This window comes from Stenella coeruleoalba, assembly GCF_951394435.1.
Source record: "Stenella coeruleoalba genome assembly, chromosome: 2".
Taxonomy (NCBI): domain Eukaryota; kingdom Metazoa; phylum Chordata; class Mammalia; order Artiodactyla; family Delphinidae; genus Stenella; species Stenella coeruleoalba.
The window spans coordinates 124,485,475-124,504,440 of NC_137147.1; the positions used below are offsets into that span (position 1 = coordinate 124,485,475).

Sequence of the window (18,966 nt, forward strand, 5' to 3'; positions counted from 1 at the left end):
TGGCAGAGCCGCGCGCCTTGCAGGGGGAGCCTCACCGCCATCGCCGGGCTCACCCAGAACCGTGGACGCCACGCCCTGCAATTTATTAGGGACTTTTCGGTAGCAATGATACTGCCTCCTTTTGCATACTGGAATTAGAACCGCAGTGGTGAGGGCAGGATTGCAAAACTGCACCCACCCTTTTGGAAGGGCGTCTGGTCTAGGAGAGCTGGAGGGGCAGCCTCTAGGGAGCAAAGCTAAGCTGCCCCGTGGCCACCTCGGCAAACAGGGGCCCAAGGAGCTTGTCCAAGTGGTCACTGCCTGGATTGTCTGCAAGGTCATAGGTGGAGGTGGGGGTGGGGGTGGGGCTGCAGCTGCCCGGCTTTTGTGAAATAGCAGTGTTGGCAATTTGTCTCTGTTCCTTGAGAATGTTCCAGTCATAACATTACATAGGAGGAGCCTGGGGTGCGGGTCCTGCCAGGGTGCAGAACCATCCGCTTTTTTCCAAGCATGTTTCTCTTTCCCCGGTGGGCACGTGGAGCCGAATCCGATGCCTGCCTGCAAGCATGGACGTGCATCTTTATGATCTGCGTTTGGATAATGGCCTCAATGGTGGTAACATACTTATATTAGGTTGAAACATAATAAATTGTCTACACTCCCTCATGTTTATCTACCACACCACCCACCAAAAAAAACCCAATTTAAAATGATTCACCAGTGACATCTTTGTATATATCCATAATTAAAGTAGTAAATTCATGTGGTGGAAGGGGTTCCACCTTCCACCAAACTGGAATAGTTTGCAAACTATTAAAGCTTTAAAATTACATATTTCTAGTCTGCTCTATAAAGAGGTGTACACAAATGAAAATTCCCGTCTTTTTAATATTTACTGCCAGAATCTACGACCCACATATACTAGTCAGAAGTTCATCAGCGAATCTTGCTGCTGAGCGGAACAGAGGGGCAGGGAAAGCTGGGTTGAGCCGAAAACCAACCAATCTCACCGCTGCTCCTGCCCCGCGTGGAGAGCAGGGTACCCAAACTTGGAGGAGACCTCGCGCTAGAAGGTCTCCCGCGGGCCCTGTGGTCACCCGGGCGGGAGCAATGAGTGTGATCACCCGGGGTTTACGGTGAGGGAAACTGAGGCTGGCGGCCGCAGGGACTCCTCGTGCCCATTGTGGGGAGGCCTCTCAGCGGCTGACCCTCGCCCCGCTCGCTCTTCGCGCCGCCCGCCGCCCGCCCTCCTCAGGATTGAGGAAGTGCGTCTGGCCCGGCCCGGCCCCAGCGCGCGGCCCGAGGCGCAGGGGCGGAGGGCAGAGGGGCTGCCCGGCCCCGATCCGCCGCTGTCCTCCCGGTCCGCGCGCAGCCCCGCGTCCCAGGCGCCCGCGGCCCTGCTCGCAGTCGCCGCAGGTAAGTGCTGACCCGGCCCGCGCCCCGTCGTGGACCCGCCGCCTCCTGCTGCGACCCCGCGTGGAGCCCTGGGCCCTGCAGTCCAGGCCCGGGGCGCGGGGCGATCCCGGGCTCACGGCCCCGCCGCATCCTGCCGCGCTCGCGGGGTGCCGGGTGTGTGGGCCGAGGCGAGGAACCCGAGGCCTTGCGGGACGGCACCGGGGCGGGGGGAGCAGACACCAAGCAACAAAAGGAAAATACACCAGGACGTCTACACATTTCCTCCGCCTTGGGAGAAAACCCCTTGCTTCAAGTTGGAGCGGGCCGTGCGAGCGCGCGTGTGTGCGGGAGTGTGAGTCTGAGTGTGTGGGTGTCGGAGAGGCACTGCCCGGGAGGCTGTCTGCCGGCACGGCCTGGCAATGCAAGACGGCCGAGCGCCTTCGCCCTCTTCGGAAAGTCCGGTGCACGCTTCTCGCCCGAGGGTCCGGATAAAACCCGCCATCTCCTTGGTGGTCTCTGCGGCCGACCTTCCAAGGCGAGGGCGCAGATGAGTGCGGTCGGGGGTGGCGGAAGGCTGGGGTCGGAGGGAGATGGTAACGGCGGAGTATAGGGATCTCTGCGGTCGGTCCACCCTGCTCCTTCACGTTCTGAGGCCATGAAGTTTTTCTCCCACAAGCACATCCCCCTGCAAGGATCAGAGAAGTAGAAAAACAGGAGCGTGCAGTTTTGTTTTTAGCGAGCCTCTCACCAAATGCACTGTTTTGAGAGTTTGCTACTCACGCCCATTGTATTCAAATTCCTCGGGCATTAAAGGGGCAACTAGAATATACAAGATTTTGAAAAATGTTTAACATTCAACTCCTTTTGTGGTCTGACTTATCTTTATGTCCTGGAAGAATAAAAAATTAAGTTAAAAACATACAAACCTCACACCTAATGTGTCCCTACAGGAGATTTGGGGATCTGCCAAACCTCTCCCTCCCCCAGGCTTCCACACCTCAGGGAGTGGCCCGTAGTAAACGCAGATGCTCAGATAAAAAACGTGGGAGTTGTCTTCCATCCCATTCCCTCGTCCCTTGAATTCAGTTGTTAGCAAGCCCTGTTGGGTCTACTTCTCACATATGTCCAGATCCATTCCCTTCTTTCTCACCACCCTGCCTAGTGCAAGGTACTAGCTTCTCTTTCCTGTACAATTGCAGTACTTCCCGTGCCCCACCCCCCGATTTTCTGTTTGGCAGCCAGAGTAATTTATTTTTTGAAAAAAGGTAAATTAGAGAGTGTCTGTCCTCTGCTTGGAACCCTTCAATAGCTTCTTCTTGTGCTTGGCATGAAATCCAGAAGAACTCCTTCCCTGCATATCCCCCAATTGATCTGGCCTCTGCCATCTCAGACCACCTGGCCATTGCCCCCACACACACACCCACCCAGCCACCCTCGCCAAACCCAGCCTCACTCTCACATCCCTCTCTCTATGTCCTTTGGGTTGCCACTGTCTGTGTTCCTACTTTATCTGTTTAATTACTCCTTTAACTTACCTGGAAGTCTCTACTGGCACTCCAGGTGTCAGAGACTCTTCCTATGTGCCTACCTTGCTCACTGTTTCATCTTTACTCCCAGAGTTGTCCAGGAGGCACCAAATGCATGCAGGTATAGAGACTGAGTGGTGAATGGACAGCCTTAACTTATTTGTGGCTTTAGACTCATGAAGGGCTTCTGTTCTCATCTGGGATTGAGAACTACACATTTCTCCGGTTTGTAGCTCTGTAATATTTTGATGTCCACAAATGCATTAAACACGTTTTGTAGGCAAACCAATATTGATCAAGGGATGCCAATAGTGCAAAGACCATGCGCCAACCAGCTCGACCAGCCTTTTCAAAAAAGAGCTGGATGATAAGAACATTTCTAACACATTTCATTTGCAAGTGTCTTCCAGCTCTTTGGCAGTGGCAGCCCTTTCCAATCCTCCTGAAAAGACAACTGAGCAGGTTCAGGATGTTTCTTCCATGTCAGGAAGTTTACTTACTTAACTGTGTCCTCCCCACCAGCTGTAAGTTTCATGAACTCATGAAGCTCACTCCCCATGGAAAGGTCCCAATAAAAACATTTGTAGAAGGAATATCAGGTTCCTTTTTTTCTTTTCCATCAATGGTGAGGTTTTAAAAATTATTAAAATAATTACTATTGCAGGACACTTCCTGAAACCCTCTTTAGGATATATATACTATAATGTAAAGAAAACATGTAACTTGCAACCATTATTTGTTGCATTGATCGAACCCAAAAGAAGCAGGAAGAAGCAAAGATCCTTTAGAGGGCAAAGATTGAGCAAAACTTGAGTTACTTCATCTTAAAACTTCTACCTTAGAGTCTAAGCCAAAATACAAATTATAACTGAAAAACTGTTCCAGTGGCAAAATCCTCCATTGGTAAAATGATTTTCAAAAGGAAACTGAAAATGAAAAGGGGAACAAAATGGCTGGGTGAAGGTTGGCCTAAAATATTCTTAAGATTTTTTTTTTAACTTAAAAACGTATATGGTAAGACACTTCTGTTTTCAGAAGGAACATCTACTAGCATTTGGATTTTTTAGGTGTTGTTGGGTATAATTTGTAGCTGATATCGAGAGGCGTTTGAAAGCAGATAACAACTGTGCGCCTTCGTTTCTGAATGTTGCTGTGTGATTTGGAGCCTTTATTTTAAAATGGAGATTCTGTTTTGCTACTTCTCCCTGTCCCCTCTCAAGTTGATTTTCCAGGTTTTGCAATTTACAAAGCTTTGATTGTCTCCTAAATAGTGTCCAGATTGATCATTCCTTCCCTCCTTCTTGGACTTTTCAGGCTCCCAAACTTCAAACATGGATTTTCCCAAGTGTGGTTTCTCTAAACCTTTGCTCTTTAGTTCGGAAAGGTGCGGGCTCACAAAGGGCAAGACCTCTGGTTCAGGGCTTTCCCAGCCCCACCTCCCCTTGCCTATAAGAGTACAGACCACCTGGGCCAGGGGCCTGATTTCCAGGCTCTAAGATGAGAAAGTTCCGGTGCTCTCACAGCCTTGTTCCGGAGCTTACTCAGTGCCCACCCTGTTCAGGGTACCTTCTAGAACCTGCTCACTGGGGAGACAGTGGGTCTGCCCTCCAGCATTGATTTTCTGAGCTTGTGTTTTTTTGGGGGTTTTTTTCTGTGTAGCATGTGGGGTCTTAGTTCCCCAACCAGGAATTGAACCCATGCCCCCTGCATTGGAAATGAGGAGTCTTAACCGCTGGACCACCAAGGAAGTCCCCTTCTGAGCTTGTTAATCAGAGGGCAGGTGGGAGACCCTGCTGGCTTCCCAGTCCTCCCACTATTATTGCAAGTAAGAACCACCTCCAGTCCTATTGTAGAAAGTATCTGCAGAAACTTGACCTTGCTGGAAATCTCACAGCAACTGGGAAAAGTTGCCTGGGTGCATGTCTGTTTTTAATAGATGATGTTGTCTTAGGCATCATTTACATGACCTTAATTTTCTTTTTGGACTACACTATCACCCTCTAATTCAGAGTTGTCTATCTCAGAGAACAGCTGCTAATTACACCATACTTTTTATGTCTATACTATAGACTCCACATGAATGCTGGGAGAGACACATGCATTTCATATGGTCATCCCTTCCCATCGTGCGTTTCACCCCGGGCCCTGCCTAGTTGAGCCTGGATCTCACCCTCAAGGTGCTTCTGGTCATTTAATCAGCATAGCAGCCTGTGTCCTTGTGTCAGGGACCCAAGGTCAGTGGGAGCCCAGCATGTGAGAGCAGTGACTTGCCTCATCACAGTCTCCTTAGTCTTAGGAGATGTGTCTTAATCTAACTCAGTTTCTCTGGATAATTCTCGGCTGTGAGCGGCTGTCCTGTGTGCTGTAGGATGTTCAGCAGTGTTCCTGGCTGCTACCTGCTAAATGCCTTTAAGCACCCCCACCCCCAGAGGTGACGACCAAAAATGCCTCCAGACATTGCCAAAGATCCCCTGGGGTGGTGGGGGCAGGTAGAATGTAGGGAGCCCCTTTCTGTTATCTCCCAGGGCTCAAACTGACTTGGGTTCATAACCGGTACCAGTGCCTTCCAGACCCTTCTCTTTGAGATTGCTGTGTGATTACCTCTTTGTCATTACGTGCCCACCTCTGGGCTTCCAGGAGAGTCTGTCCTGGGCAAAGGGAAGCCTTGTTTTGTGTACGTGTGTGTCTGCCCCACCCCAACTGGAGCATGAGCCCTGCAAGGAAGGAGCCTCATTTGGTTGTCTTGGTGTCACCGTGCCGGTGACTATGAATATGTGTAGATGGAGCAGTGATTGCGCCCTTTACCAGTAGGTGTTCTACAGTTGTTTGGAGTATCCGGACTCTTCTCAGGCAGATTGGAGAAGCTGGGCAGATTGGAGCCCAGCTGTGAGGTGGGGTGGGGGAGCTCTGTCTTTTCATTGCCACCATCTGACCGGGTGTGACTGGATAGATGGAATGTTAAGAGAAGTGTTGCAAAAAGGGGGAAGGGGAGCACCAATGCGTATTTACGTGACCTTATAAATAAGTATGTGCTTGGGTGCAGGAAGTGACTTGACAGTTAAGAAAAGCTTTCTGACTTGATGTTTTTTCACCACTAGGACGAGACAGCTTTCCACTCAGCCATGACGCTGTGTCTGTGACTTGGTCCACCCTGGACTATAAGCCATGACTTAGTCCACCCCTCAGGGAGCTGCGGCTGCTGTGACCACTGCGGGAACTGACTGGGGAGAGCGGCCACCTCGAGGCTTGATGGTTGGAATGTCTCGGCGACCACCCAGCATGTACTGGTGTGTGGGGCCAGAAGGGTCAGCCGTGTGTCCAGGACACGCCATGGAGACCCATAACAGCGGTAAGGGCAGGGCTGGCCAAGCCTGCTTTGCATGTTCTACGTACGAACAATGGGTTCTCAACCAAAGGATATAAATTGCCAATTATTTGATGAATTGTATGGTTTTTCAATATAAAACATATCATTGGATTCTCACTTAAATTCTAAACATTGAAGGAGCCATGGGACAAAATTTATGTGGACTTAAGATTTATGTGGATCTTAAGAATCAGGGCATCATTTCATGTTTGTTAAAAAGATTTTTTTTAATGGGGATTTGGTTTTGTGTTCTCACTATACAAATAATACGTTTATTAAAGAAAAATTGGAAAAAGAAAAAAGAAGTAGAAAGAGTAATCACCCAGAGTCCCACTGCCCTAAACACAGTTAATATCTAGGTATGTTGTTTTCTAGTCAGCTTCTCTGGGCTGCAGGGACTTTGTTTTAACTTTATTTACTTATTATAGTGTATATACTTCAGTGTCCTACTTTTTTCCCCTAACTTTGTGTCAGTCACCTAGCTTGTGGGATCCAGGGAAATATCATCTTATTTGGGTGCACTGTGTAAAATGATTGACCTAATTCTTACTCTCCCACTGGATGTTTTGGGACATTTGTGTTGCTTCTAGTTTGTTTGTTTGTTTTTGCGGTACGCGAGCCTCTCACTGTTGTGGCCTCTCCCATTGCGGAGCACAGGCTCCGGACGCGCAGGCTCAACGGCCATGGCTCACAGGCCCAGCCACTCTGCAGCATGTGGGATCTTCCCGGACCGGGGCACGAACCCGTGTCCCCTGCATCGGCAGGCAGACTCTCAACCACTGCGCCACCAGGGAAGCCCTGTGTTGCTTCTAGTTGCTGACTCAGACCAAAATCATTCCATGTCCATCTTTTTATACATGGTTTTGAGATTATTTCCTTAAGATAGATTTACAGATTTGCAGGACTATTAGATTTGAATGTTTTTAAGCCTCTTTACACATATTGCTGGATTGTTCACCAGAGTTGCATCACTTTTATCCCAAATAGGATATCATTGATATTGTTAACAGTAAATATTTGTTAAGCCCTTAGTACATATGGGGCACTGGGTTCGGTGTCTTAGGAAATAACCTCATTTAATCCTCACGACAACCTATAAATGGTACTTCTATCCCCATTTTATAACTGAGGAACATGAGAATAAGAGAGATGTAGAAACTTGGTCAGGGTCAACAACCTGTAATGGGCAGAACTGCCCTTTGAACTGTGTCTTAGCCCTGGACTGTCGTCCTCAAAGTATAGGTCATCCTGTGGGATTTGAGAGGACCTGTGGGTTTGTACCTCTGTGGAGTTAGCGATTCAGTGTTGTACCTGGCTCAGTAGACATTTTGTTCAGTTACTTAGTGTTTTTTCTCCATCGAAAATGCCCAAAGTCTAACTAAGGTGATGTTTCTGAAAGATTTCTTTACACATAAGTCAGATTATGAAATGAGAAAAGAATTTGCTTCTTGACATTGTCCAGCACTAAATGTTCCCAGAGTGTTTGACTTGCATTTTTTGAAAGGTTTTCTTTTTGTTTTTTCAGATGTATGCCTTTTTTTGTTTGTTTTTGTTTTTTTGTTTATTTGCGGTACGCGGCCCTCTCACTGTTGTGGCCTCTTCCGTTGCGGAGCACAGGCTCTGGACGCGCAGGCTCCGGACGCGCAGGCTCAGCCGCCATGGCTCACGGGCCCAGCCGCTCCGCGGCATGTGGAATCTTCCCGGACCGGGGCACAAACCCGTGTCCCCTTCATCGGCAGGCGGACTCTCAACCGCTGCGCCACCAGGGAAGCCCTGGATGTATGCCTTTTTTCAGTTGCTTGTTAGGAAGGCCATGTCTTATTAGCATGAGATCAAGGTGACGTGCGTGGAATGCTATTCCTGATTTTGGGTAGAACCTCTTTCCAGGGCACTCTCAGCTGCAGTATCCCATCTGCCTCTCCTCAGCAATCCTGAGAAATGATGGTGGGGGCAGGGATGCTGGGTCCTTCTGGGGCTCACTGGATGGGTGGCTGTGTCATCTGAAAAAGTCCCAGAGGAGACTCTGCCCCGTCCTCGTCCTGGTAAAGAGCGGTGGATCTCCACCCTGGCCCCCAGAAACACTGGGAAGTGCCTAAAGCTATCAGTGCACAGGCACCCCCAGCTCCACTGGAGCAGCATCCTGGGGGTATTTTCTAAAAGTTCTTGCCTCCCCACCTCCACGATCCTACTGTGCAGCTGGGGTTGAGAATCAACTGGTCTAAATGATTTGGACCAGCAAATTAGAGCAGCATTTCTCAAATTGCAGTATATACTCCAGTCCCCCGGGGATCTTGGTGAAATGCAGATTCTCATCCTGTGAGTCTGGGGGCACCGAGAATTTGCGTTTCTAACAGGCTCCCAGGTCATGCCAGTGTTCCACCAACAGAGAGGCAAGGCTGAGACCTCAAGGTGCCCAGGAATCCTCACTGACTCTTACAGTTCCTGGGGACGTGGGTCAAGGGACCCTGGACAGACCTGGAACCAGCCCTGCCTCCAGGCCTGAGGTAGGGCAATGACCAGGGAATGTTCATGTGCACGAGAGGCCAAAGTGTTGACTCCTAGCCCTCATTTTTCTCCTTTGAGGTCTGGATCTGAACTTTACACTACTCCTACAGCCAGTTGCCTCTCCCTGACAGCTGTGATCACCAGGTGGGAGGGAGCAGGCTCAGAATGGTCTTTTCTGCCTCAGGGGCCTCTTTCCCCAGTGGAATCTCAGGACTCCACACCTCCCTGTTCTGGCTGAGCCTCAGGACACACACAAAGCTTGAGGAGCCTATGGGAATCCTGCAGCCCCCACTGGTACTGTTCTACTGCTTAGGGCTGGAAGGTGCCGACAGGGGAGGTGGTGTCTTGTGAACCCTGATGCTCAGGGATATGTTTATGCACGGAAGAAAACACATAAACACAGAGTTGAAGAAGATGAGAAAAAAGTGACCTGAAATACATTGTAAAATTCTGTCCTATGGCTCAGCATTATGGAAATTATGAAGAAAGTACAAATTTATGCCCATTCTTCAAGAGTTGAAAGATCCCATAGGTGGTAGCCAAGGAGCTGAGTGTGGAGGGCTTGCCCTAGGACCCCCAGGGATGAAACCCTACAACACTCCCCTCCTGCTGGCAACGGGCTGCTTACATGGCTTAGTAGCCCGACATCAGGCCCCTCCTGGCCTCTTGCAGCTACCGTCCAGCTCACCTGAGAGCAGTGAATGAGGGCAGCAGAGGACCCACCCTGCTTTCCTGCCAGGTCCAGGGGAAGACAGTGACACCACGGGGACCTTTGTGGGTACTGGGAATGCTGAATCCATTACCTGGGCTCTGGATTAAGGAGCCATTACTAACTACCTGTAACCTAGAGTGATGTGTACTTCTGTCACTGTCTTGTTTAGAACCCCACAGCCGGTTTATGACTGTTTCCTTTCACTGAGTGAGAAGGGGTGGGGAGACACTTCTGGGACTCACACAGTGTGATGAGGGCTCAAGAGCCTGTCTGTGGGGTTCATTAGGCCTGCATTCAATTCTTAGTTCTGGGTGACCTCAGCTGAGTGGCTCAGCCTCTCTGAACCCTGATCCAGACAGACACAGAATCTTAGTGGGATGTGCCAATCAGCATCTATTTCTGGCCTCCTGGCCAGCAGGGGTCTGGGGGGTCTCTGCTGTGTGCTGCAGTCTGCACTCTGCTTCATGTGGCTCCTAACCTCCTGAGACCAGCAGGCTGGCAGGGCGCCTTCTTCCCTGCCAGTTGCAGAGGTACAAGCGGGGAAAGCAAAAACATTCCATGTCTCTTAAGGCCTAGGCTCAGAGTGGCACGCTGTTGCCTCCATGCCTCTGCCCTTGGCCAAAGAAAGTCACATGGAGGAGCCCAAGTGAAGAGCTCCCTGCACGAGGAGGCCACAGCCAGGCTGTGGATTCAGGCAGAGGGGGAGGATTGTTGTCCATCATTCATCTACCATGATAGGAGTGGGTGGGCTTCAGTACTTTAAAATTGTATCTTATTTATGTATTTCTATTTATTTATTTAAGCAGCCCACAGAGCTTTTCTCTCATGAAGCTTTACCTGGAGCCCCAGCCCACATAACAGCTATAACAGTGGAGTTGCTTTGATGGACAGTCGTGGAGGGGTGGGGGTGGTGAATCCCACCGCTGATCTTCACCTTGACCGCGGAGCTCTGTGGGCCCAATTTTAAAATATCGCATGTTGGATTTCATTTTCACAAAATAGAACTATATACACCAAGACCATAACCTGGGAGCAGGTGACACTCAAAGAGTAGCACAGTCACTGGGGATTATAGCCACTGCTCTTTGCTTACCCATAGGGGTACAATGTGCATGCGTTCTTTTGTGGTTGTTTTGCATTACTTTTGCAACCAGAGAATAATATTGCAACTTATTTTAAAAATTGTTTTCTCTGTAAGTACGGAAGTTTTGTGATTAGGATCCAACCTGCGTACCTCCTCCCTCGTTGGGTGCTCATTTCCAAGATCAAATTTGCTTTAACTGGCCTCTTTCCCACAAATTTCTTTCTGGATTAAATGGGGCAATATTTGACTCCAGGAACCTGCAGCTGTGCTTCCCATGGGGCCCACCCTCTGAGTTCTGTCCCCATTGGATGAGCTGGATTTTTTTCTGCCCCACCTTCTCCCCAGAGGAGTCATGCCTCCCCTCCCCTTCCCCCCAGTCCACCAGCCTCACCCCAGGGATGACCGTTGCAGACCTGATTCGCAGCACTGCCTGAGGGAAACTGATTGTCAGAAAGAGGACCAGTGGATACCCAAGTTATTATCAATGTAGGAGCAGCTCTCTCACCTTTTAAAAATCCTTGGAAGATACCATGCTTTGGAAATAATGTTATCATTATACTTCCAAGTAGAGTTAGGAAAAGATCCAAACTTTAATAAAATTAGTAAAAAACTAACTTTTTACCTTTGGGCTTTTGGTAGTGGTCTTGTGTGTGTGTGTGTGTGTGTGTGTGTGTGTGTGTGTGTACTGGGTGTGTTTGTTGGTGCCTCTACCTGTTTTGACTTACACAATTCACCTTGTGCTTATTGAGAATGGTTAACCCTTTCAGCACCCATGAATATGTGAGTGCTTCTCCAACTAGTACTGTCAGCATTCAGCTGGGCTTCGGTGCAGAAGGAATGTTTAGAGCACATGGATGGGTTCAGAGTGTGTGAGCTGAGAGAACGAGGGTCAGTGAGATACTGGGCCAGGACTGCGGACCCAGCCAGTTTGACAAACATGTCATTAGACATTCTTCCACATCCGTCTCACACCAGTCAGAGTGGAAAAACCTGTCCTGTCAGCTGAGGTAAGGCTCCTGGGGAGCAGAGAAATGAGGAAACTTCTAGATAATTCAGGCTAAGAACGCTTGGTGAGACTCTTCAGGATCTCACCAAGGGTGAGAGGCGCTTGGACAGACATCACCTGAGGTGGTCCACATCCCCCACCTCTCTGTGAGTGGTCCTGACTTCCGCTGCCTGCCTCTCACAGCATGGACCAAAGAAGGAGAAGGAACATTCCAGAAGGCCTTCAAATCCTAGGTTTTTACATAGCTACTTCCAATGTCCTTTTCTTCTTCCTTTGGCTTTTTCAAATCTGTTTTGAAAATAACTTTTTAATACAAGAGCCAAGTAGATTTGCCTGAGTGGGGGCTCTGCCTGGTTTCCAGAAATAGAAAAGGAAGTGCCCCTCCAGTGGCAGCATGCTTTCTTAGTGAGCCACTGTAGGAACTCCTACAAGGGGCAGATCCATCGTTTTGTGTGCCTTTCAGAGTGTAACCACCAGCCCACATGTTAAGCTGTTCCTGGACTTGGTGTCCTGCTCATGCCTGCTGGGAGGACAGGGCTTTGCTAGGACTGTGGTCAGCAGGGTGCCCTCTCCAGCCTGGCTGCAGGAGCAGCACTGGGCCCCCCAGGGACCGTAGCCATTGTCCAGTAAGGAATCCCTTACTGAGAGAGGTGAAGAGGAGGGAAGCTGTGTGGTGGCCTAGGTCACAGGAGAAACGGCCATGGGCATCCATCCACGTGGGAGCAGTTAACACAGCTGTGCTTCATGCCTGCAAAGTCCTGCCCAATGACAGAAGCTCTGGGTTTGATGGGGCTTTTAACATTAACCTAAATCTGAGGCTTAGATCATCTGATTATTTGTTCGGAATACGCTTGCTTACTTCTAGCAACAGGGAGCTGACTTCTTCTCGAATATTCCAGCCTTTCTGTGGGCTGCTCTGTTGGGAAGTGTGTGCTACTGCAGAGGCCAGTCCTGTCTCCACTGCCTCTAGCTCCACCTGCCTAGGCTGATTGGCATCCCTTAACCCCTTTCTTGAAATAACTAACTTTGATGCCTTGCCCTCCCTGTGGATTCCTTTTTAGGCTGAGCAAACCATCCCACTGCCTTCAAGAGCAGGCAGCCCGCAACGTTACACATTTCACTTGGATATCACCAAGCTTTTGCCTTTTAGTCTGTGGACTAACCGTTAGGCCATGACCACCTGGGCCAAGGGGAGAGCAGCCTCCCACCCCTTCCCTCCACCCTGTGTGTGGGGGCTCTCTGGAGCACCCCATCCTCCCACCCCATTCTAGGCGGCCAGAGCCTGAAGTTCACCCAGGGCCTCAGCCCACCTTCCCCTTCCCATTCCCCACATTTGCCCCTGACTCCTTCACCAGGGCAGCTACTCAGTGGCCAGGGGAGGAGATTCTCTTTCCAGCTCTGTGCCCTGGCCTCCACGAAGAGGTCAGTGGCCTGTGAGCAGGTGCCTGCGTGGACGTCCCCAGGCCCCAGTGCAGAGGGATAAGGATTTTCTCCCACTTCCCTGGTTTCCTGGTCCACATCAGCCAGACTCTGAAGAAGCCATAACTGGGATTTTTATGAAATTCTTTAACTCTGGGAATTGAGAGAACTAAATAACATATAAATTATCACATCCGATAACATTTAAGTCCAAACTCTAGTATATTGATTTCACACACATATTCAGGAACTCTGATGAACGAAAATAGGGGCTTCCAATATTCCTTAGAATTCCCAGTTCTGAGTCTGTTCACCATCCTAGCCGCCCCTGTGTTCAGTTCCTCCAGATTCTACTTAACCATCTTGCTATTTATTGACATTTGTTATAAAGAATAAAAGATAAAAAAGCAAAAAACAGAAGTGTGCATCTCAAGCAGTACAATCCTTCCTAAGCCCATAACCCTAATGTTATAGAAGGAATCACACATTAGTTAGAAATTATATTTTCAATTGTAAATAACTTTTTAGGACTGTACTTCATTTTGCTAATTCTTGCTATGTTTGTGCCTCGCAGCTTTTATGTCATCTACATTGTCCAGCATCCAGTGGCCAGGCATGTCACCAGGTGTTGGTTTAAAATCAATTGCTTACCTATTCATTTCAGGAGAACCAAAGCCAAAAATAACTTAGTTGGGGCACTTTGAATTTTTCAGCAAATAGAGATATTTAAAGGCATTGAAAAATTTAGTCCATTATTTTGAATGTAGAACCAAGTGATGATGCAAATTTGAGGTTAGAATTTGAATACATTTTGTATTCAAGAATGACATTCTTCAAGTTCCTTTTAGTAGCTCATTTTGGACTTCAGATGGCCCTGTGAGCTCTTAGACAGGTAGGTGGCCACAAGTGGCCTACACCTGGGAGTTAGAGGTAGAAGAGGCCAGGGCAGACCCTTCAGGCTGTTTGCACCCCTCCCTTCTGCTCTCAGAATCAAAAGCCTCCAATGGGTGGTCACCCGTGTCCCCATGCAAACATCACCAGCACTTCTGGGTTCAAAAGCAAAAAACAAGCAAAGAACCCCTGCCTGATAGCGGGCAGGGGCCTCCCCGAAGTTATGAAAAAGTTACTTGTGTGTAATCACACACATTCTCATATAAAATCAAATGCCATCCTGCCCAGGTGACCACTGTTAGCTGAGTGTGCTTCTTTTCCATCCTCTTCCTACACTCATGTCCACACACACACAATTCTTTTTTGTGTATATTTCTGGGTTTACATGCATGATATTGAATTGTACATGCGTTGTGCAACTTTTGTTTACTTGAGTGATGTACGTCTTGGAGTCTTTTTCATTTGCATCAAGTTCCATAGTGTAAATACAACAATATTTATTTAATCAATCTGCTATTAAGGTGCCTTTAGATTCTTTCCATATTTTGCTTCTTACCATAAGAGTTGAGTATACCCCAGCAGAATGGCAGGATCAAAGAGTAAGCACATTAAAAATTATCAAAGTAATACACAGCCCTGGTTAAGGAAGCAAGTGATACAGATGGACTATAAGGCAAAGCCCCAGTGGCAGCTCCCAAAAATGTCTCTATTTCCTGTTTCTGGTTCTAGTTCTTCAGGTCATCACCATTTCTCTACATAAAGAATATGCCTGCACATTTCTCTTGCTCCATCCGTTGAGACAGAGTCTGCTGCCTGCCTGCCAGCCTGCCACGATAGAGGACGATTTCTTTCCCCTTGCACCACACCTCCCAGATGCTCCCTCCCACTTAATTCTATCAGTGTGGACTCATCTCTGGGTTGCTTTTGCAACATTAAATGATATGTTCTCATTGCTATGACTTGGCCTGGGGACTCAGTGTCATCCATGTTCTGTGGGGCTCAGGAGACGCACACCTCTTCCCTACTTTTTACCTCCACCTGGTTCCCACCTCTTACTCAGAACTCTTATTTTTTTTTATTTTTTTATTTTTTTGCGGTACGCGGGCCTCTCACTGTTGTGGCCTCTCCTGTTGCAGAGCACAGGCTCCGGACACTCAGGCTCAGTGGCCATGGTTCACAGGCCCAGCCGCTCCGCGGCATGTGGGATCTTCCCGAACCGGGGCACGAACCCGTGTCCCCTGCATCGGCAGGCGGACTCTCAACCACTGTGCCACCAGGGAAGCCCAGAACTCTTATTTTGAGCCCTCATTTACCTGGAGCACATGAGTAAGAAAACTCAGAAAGGGCTGTGGTGGCACATGTGAGACTCGGTTTTCCTGAAAGCATCTTCCATTGGTCTTCCCCGTGATCCCAAGTGGAAATCATTTGCCTTTAGACCTTGGAAGAGCCTGCTCTGTTGTCCTCTGATGTGGTCTGATTCTCATCGCTTTGTGGGTGACTTGTTTTTTCCTCTCTAGAAGCCTTTAGAATCTTCCCTGTATGTCTGGTCTTCTGAAATTTCATAACAAAAGACCTGGGTGAGGGTCGTTATCCTTCATGCTGCTTGGTACAGGGTAGGCCAACAATTTATCCCTTTCAGGCCTGGAAAAGTCCTTGTATTTTCATTGATAGTATTATCTTCCTCTGCTTTTTCTCTTTATTGTTTTGGTTTGTTTGCTTTTCTGGAACTCCTGTTGCTTATCTTTTCCCTCAGGTTTTCCAACCCTTCTTAACTTCCAGAAGCTCTTTCCTATTCTTGATTGTTTCTTTTCATAGCATTCTGTTCCTGTCACATATATGCAGTGTCTTCTTGAATTCTCTTGAGGATCCTAATAGGCATTTATTTTATTTTGATATCAATCTTACTATCTTCTCAGTTAATTTCTTAATTTATTTCTTAATGCAAATTCATTGATTAAAATAAACATTTTTACAATGAATTCCAGATAAACCAATAATTATAGGATTCAAAGCATTATTAGGGAAATTTGCAATCAACTAGAAGGCTGTTACCAGAGCTCTGGAAAGAAGGCCCAGGGTAGCCCAGGACGGTGGGGCAGGAAAGGAAGAAGAGGATGGAGTGGGAATCTTTTCTGAGGACTTATGTAACAAACTACTGCATAACTCACTGGCTTAAAACCACAGCAGTTTATAGTTTCCTGGGATTCTGTGAGTCAGGAATCAGCAGGGCTCAGTGGGTGGTTCTTCTTGCCTCACTCACATGTCTGATAATTCGGTGCTCCTCACCGTGACTGCTCTTCCCACATGCTCATCCAGACATCCACCCCCAGCCTGTTTACAGCTTAGCAGTTGAATTCCCAGAGCTCAGAAGCAGAAACTCTGAGGCCTTACTAAGGCTTATGCCTGAACTGTCTCTTCATCGCTTCTTCCGCCCTCTGTTGGTCAAAACAAGTCAGAAGGTAAGTCCGGATTCCATGCAGGATTGGAAATATTAGATTCCAGCTCCCAAAGGAAGGAATGCCAAACGTTTGTGGTCATCTTTGACACAGCACACCACAGAAATCGATAATGCATTAGATGTGAGGAGTAAAAGAAAAAGGAATCAAGGATGTACACACACTCAGATTTAACTGATATTAATATTAAGCCATTTTCACTTCAACAATTATTTTAAGAAGTAAAACATGACAAGAATAGTTAGAGCCCCCTTTGGAACTCTCCCTGGTAAGTGGTCTTCATAAACCCCCAAAGGTAGCCATTATTCAAAGTTAGTATGGACGTTTTGCCATGTTTTATACCATTGTTAATTATGTCAGTGCCTATAAATACGTAGTATTGTTTCTGTCCCACCAGGCAGTCCCCTCTGGTCAACAAAAATTCTGTAACATCACCTGCCTGGGTTAAGGAAGAGGCTTCATTGAGGGAGAGGAAATCACAAAGCCTGGGTCTGCAGGATGGGTTGCCTGTGGTCCCCAGTCTCTCATCCTCTCACAGGGAGACTTGCCAGGGCATCTGCTGCATGGCAGTGGGTTCCAGTCCAGCAGAGGGTCCAGCATGGACCTCCACTCCCAGAGGCTAGCCTCTTCATGATGTGTCAGGGTGGGTGCTGGCTGCCTATAGGGGAATCACTTGGGGCTGTGGGATGTTATAGAACCTCCAGGCACTAGACCCATGGAAACTGAGCTTGGATGCCATCCCTTCATCCAAGGGAGAGGTGGGCATCCCTCAGCTGGCTCATTGTCCAGGTTTGAGGAGTGGCAACCAGAGTCACGTTTGGGCAGTCCTGCTCTTTTCAGAACAGTCTCCATATTTAAGATTTTAAAATAAATATTTTCATACTGTGCCAATCTTTTTGTAATTTAATTTTTTAATCAACACTAAGTTTGTACTGTATAAGAGCTTTATTTTCCAAGAAGCTGGATAAAACCTTTTACCTATAAAACCGTCTAGGCCTGGTGCTTTTTTATGGGTAGACTTTTACATTATTGATTCCATTTCATTAAAGACTGTAGGTTTATTTAAATTTTCCATTTCTTCTTGAGTTAATTTTGTGAATACATTTTTCTAGATAGTCACCCATTTAATCTAGATTTTCAAATGTATTAGCATAAAGTTCCTAGTGGCTTCAGGATTTAAAATATGTTTTTAGATGACATCATTTAGTTTTCATAGATACATCATATACTCGATATAAAATTCAAAAGTACAAAAGGGAATACAGTGAAAAGTATTCCCTCCCACTCTGGTCCCTAGTTTTCCAGTTCTCCTTTCTTCCAAAGAATCAGAGAAAATAGTTTCCTCTCTCTTTTTTTCCCTCAGAAATCAGTTTCTTAGGCCTAGATTCAAAATGGCTTTTTTCTTTTCATAAATCTTTAGCCTAGGCAGAATTTTGAAATTGTTATGTTTTTATCTCAGTTTTTTTTTCCATCTTTTATATTATGGAAAATTTTGAACGCATCATAAAAGTGAGAGAATACTGTAATGGACCTCTCTGTATCCATTGCCCCAACTTTAGCAATTACCACACATAGCCAATCTTGATCTATTCATATTCCCTTCCATTTCTCTCTAGATTATTTAGAACCCAATTCCAAACGTCATATGTTAAGAAGTGTTTAAAAAAGTCCAACTCAGTACATTTTATATACATTTTTTAAAATAAAAAATATGGGCTTAATAACATCAGATATCTAGTCAGCATTCTAATGCCCTTGATTGTCTCATAATTTATTTTTATCAATGGTTGACTTGAATCAGGTTTGTTACTGAGTCTCTTAATTTCTACCTTTCTCCCTCACTTCCTTTTTCCTTGCAATTTAATTGTTGATAAAACCACATTGCTTATCCTTTGTAGTTTCCCACAGTCTGGATTTTGGTGATTGCATCCAGTGTGGTGCTCCTCTGTGCTTCCATAGATCCAGAGGCTTGATTACATTCAGTAAGACTTGGCAAGAACACTAAATAACTAGTGTTGTGTATTTCCTATTGTTTCACCACAGGAGTCAAATGATGTCTAATTGTCTGTCTTTGCTGTTCAAATTTTTCAGTAATTTTGGTGTTGTCAGCATGATACTTCATCATAAAGGTTGTAATGGTTTTTCAGCTTTTCACCTAATGATTTTATCAGTCATCAATCATTGCTTTATATCAGTTATTTCTTTGGGGTTGTGAAGTGGTGATATTTTAAGTCTACCATTCTTTCTTCATCTAGCTGAAATGTATCTCTAAAGAAGGACTTTCTCCCATCAACTCTGTGGTACCTTGAGATACAGTTTGTATGTGAAAGTCAGGATGAATGAATCTTTCCCTTATTTTAATTATTTCATTTTCTGAAAATGGATCAATTCCCTAGCATCTTTCAAAGGTGACCGATAAAGTGTGTCCTTTTAATATTATTGCTCATTCATGAATTTTTACTTTTTTATTTCTGATGCTAAAATTATTCATCTTTTGCCAGCTGAAGCCCCTTTGGGTTGGTTTCTCTATCTTTTGACATAACCCCAGGAGTCTTTGATAACATCCTTGCTTTCTGATGTGACAAGATATTCCAGGCTCCTGTGGTCCAGTTCCTGTCCCAGACCT

At 46.8% G+C, this 18,966-nt stretch overlaps 1 protein-coding gene across 2 annotated transcripts in view; it reads left to right on the forward strand.

Annotated features, from left to right (window-relative positions):
• Window positions 1–1,038: 1,038 nt before the first annotated feature.
• Window positions 1,039–18,966, forward strand: part of LRRK1 (leucine rich repeat kinase 1) — a 123,153-nt gene continuing 105,225 nt past the window's right edge. The window contains exons 1-2 of one of the 2 annotated variants that reach the window (XM_079911609.1): window positions 1,039–1,115; window positions 5,999–6,249. In XM_079911609.1, coding sequence (XP_079767735.1) covers window positions 6,150–6,249 — 100 coding nt within the window. In that variant the 5' untranslated portion in view covers window positions 1,039–1,115; window positions 5,999–6,149. Of the gene's footprint in view, window positions 1,116–1,281; window positions 1,396–5,998; window positions 6,250–18,966 lie in introns of those variants that run through there. The other variant, XM_079911608.1, reaches the window with a different exon arrangement.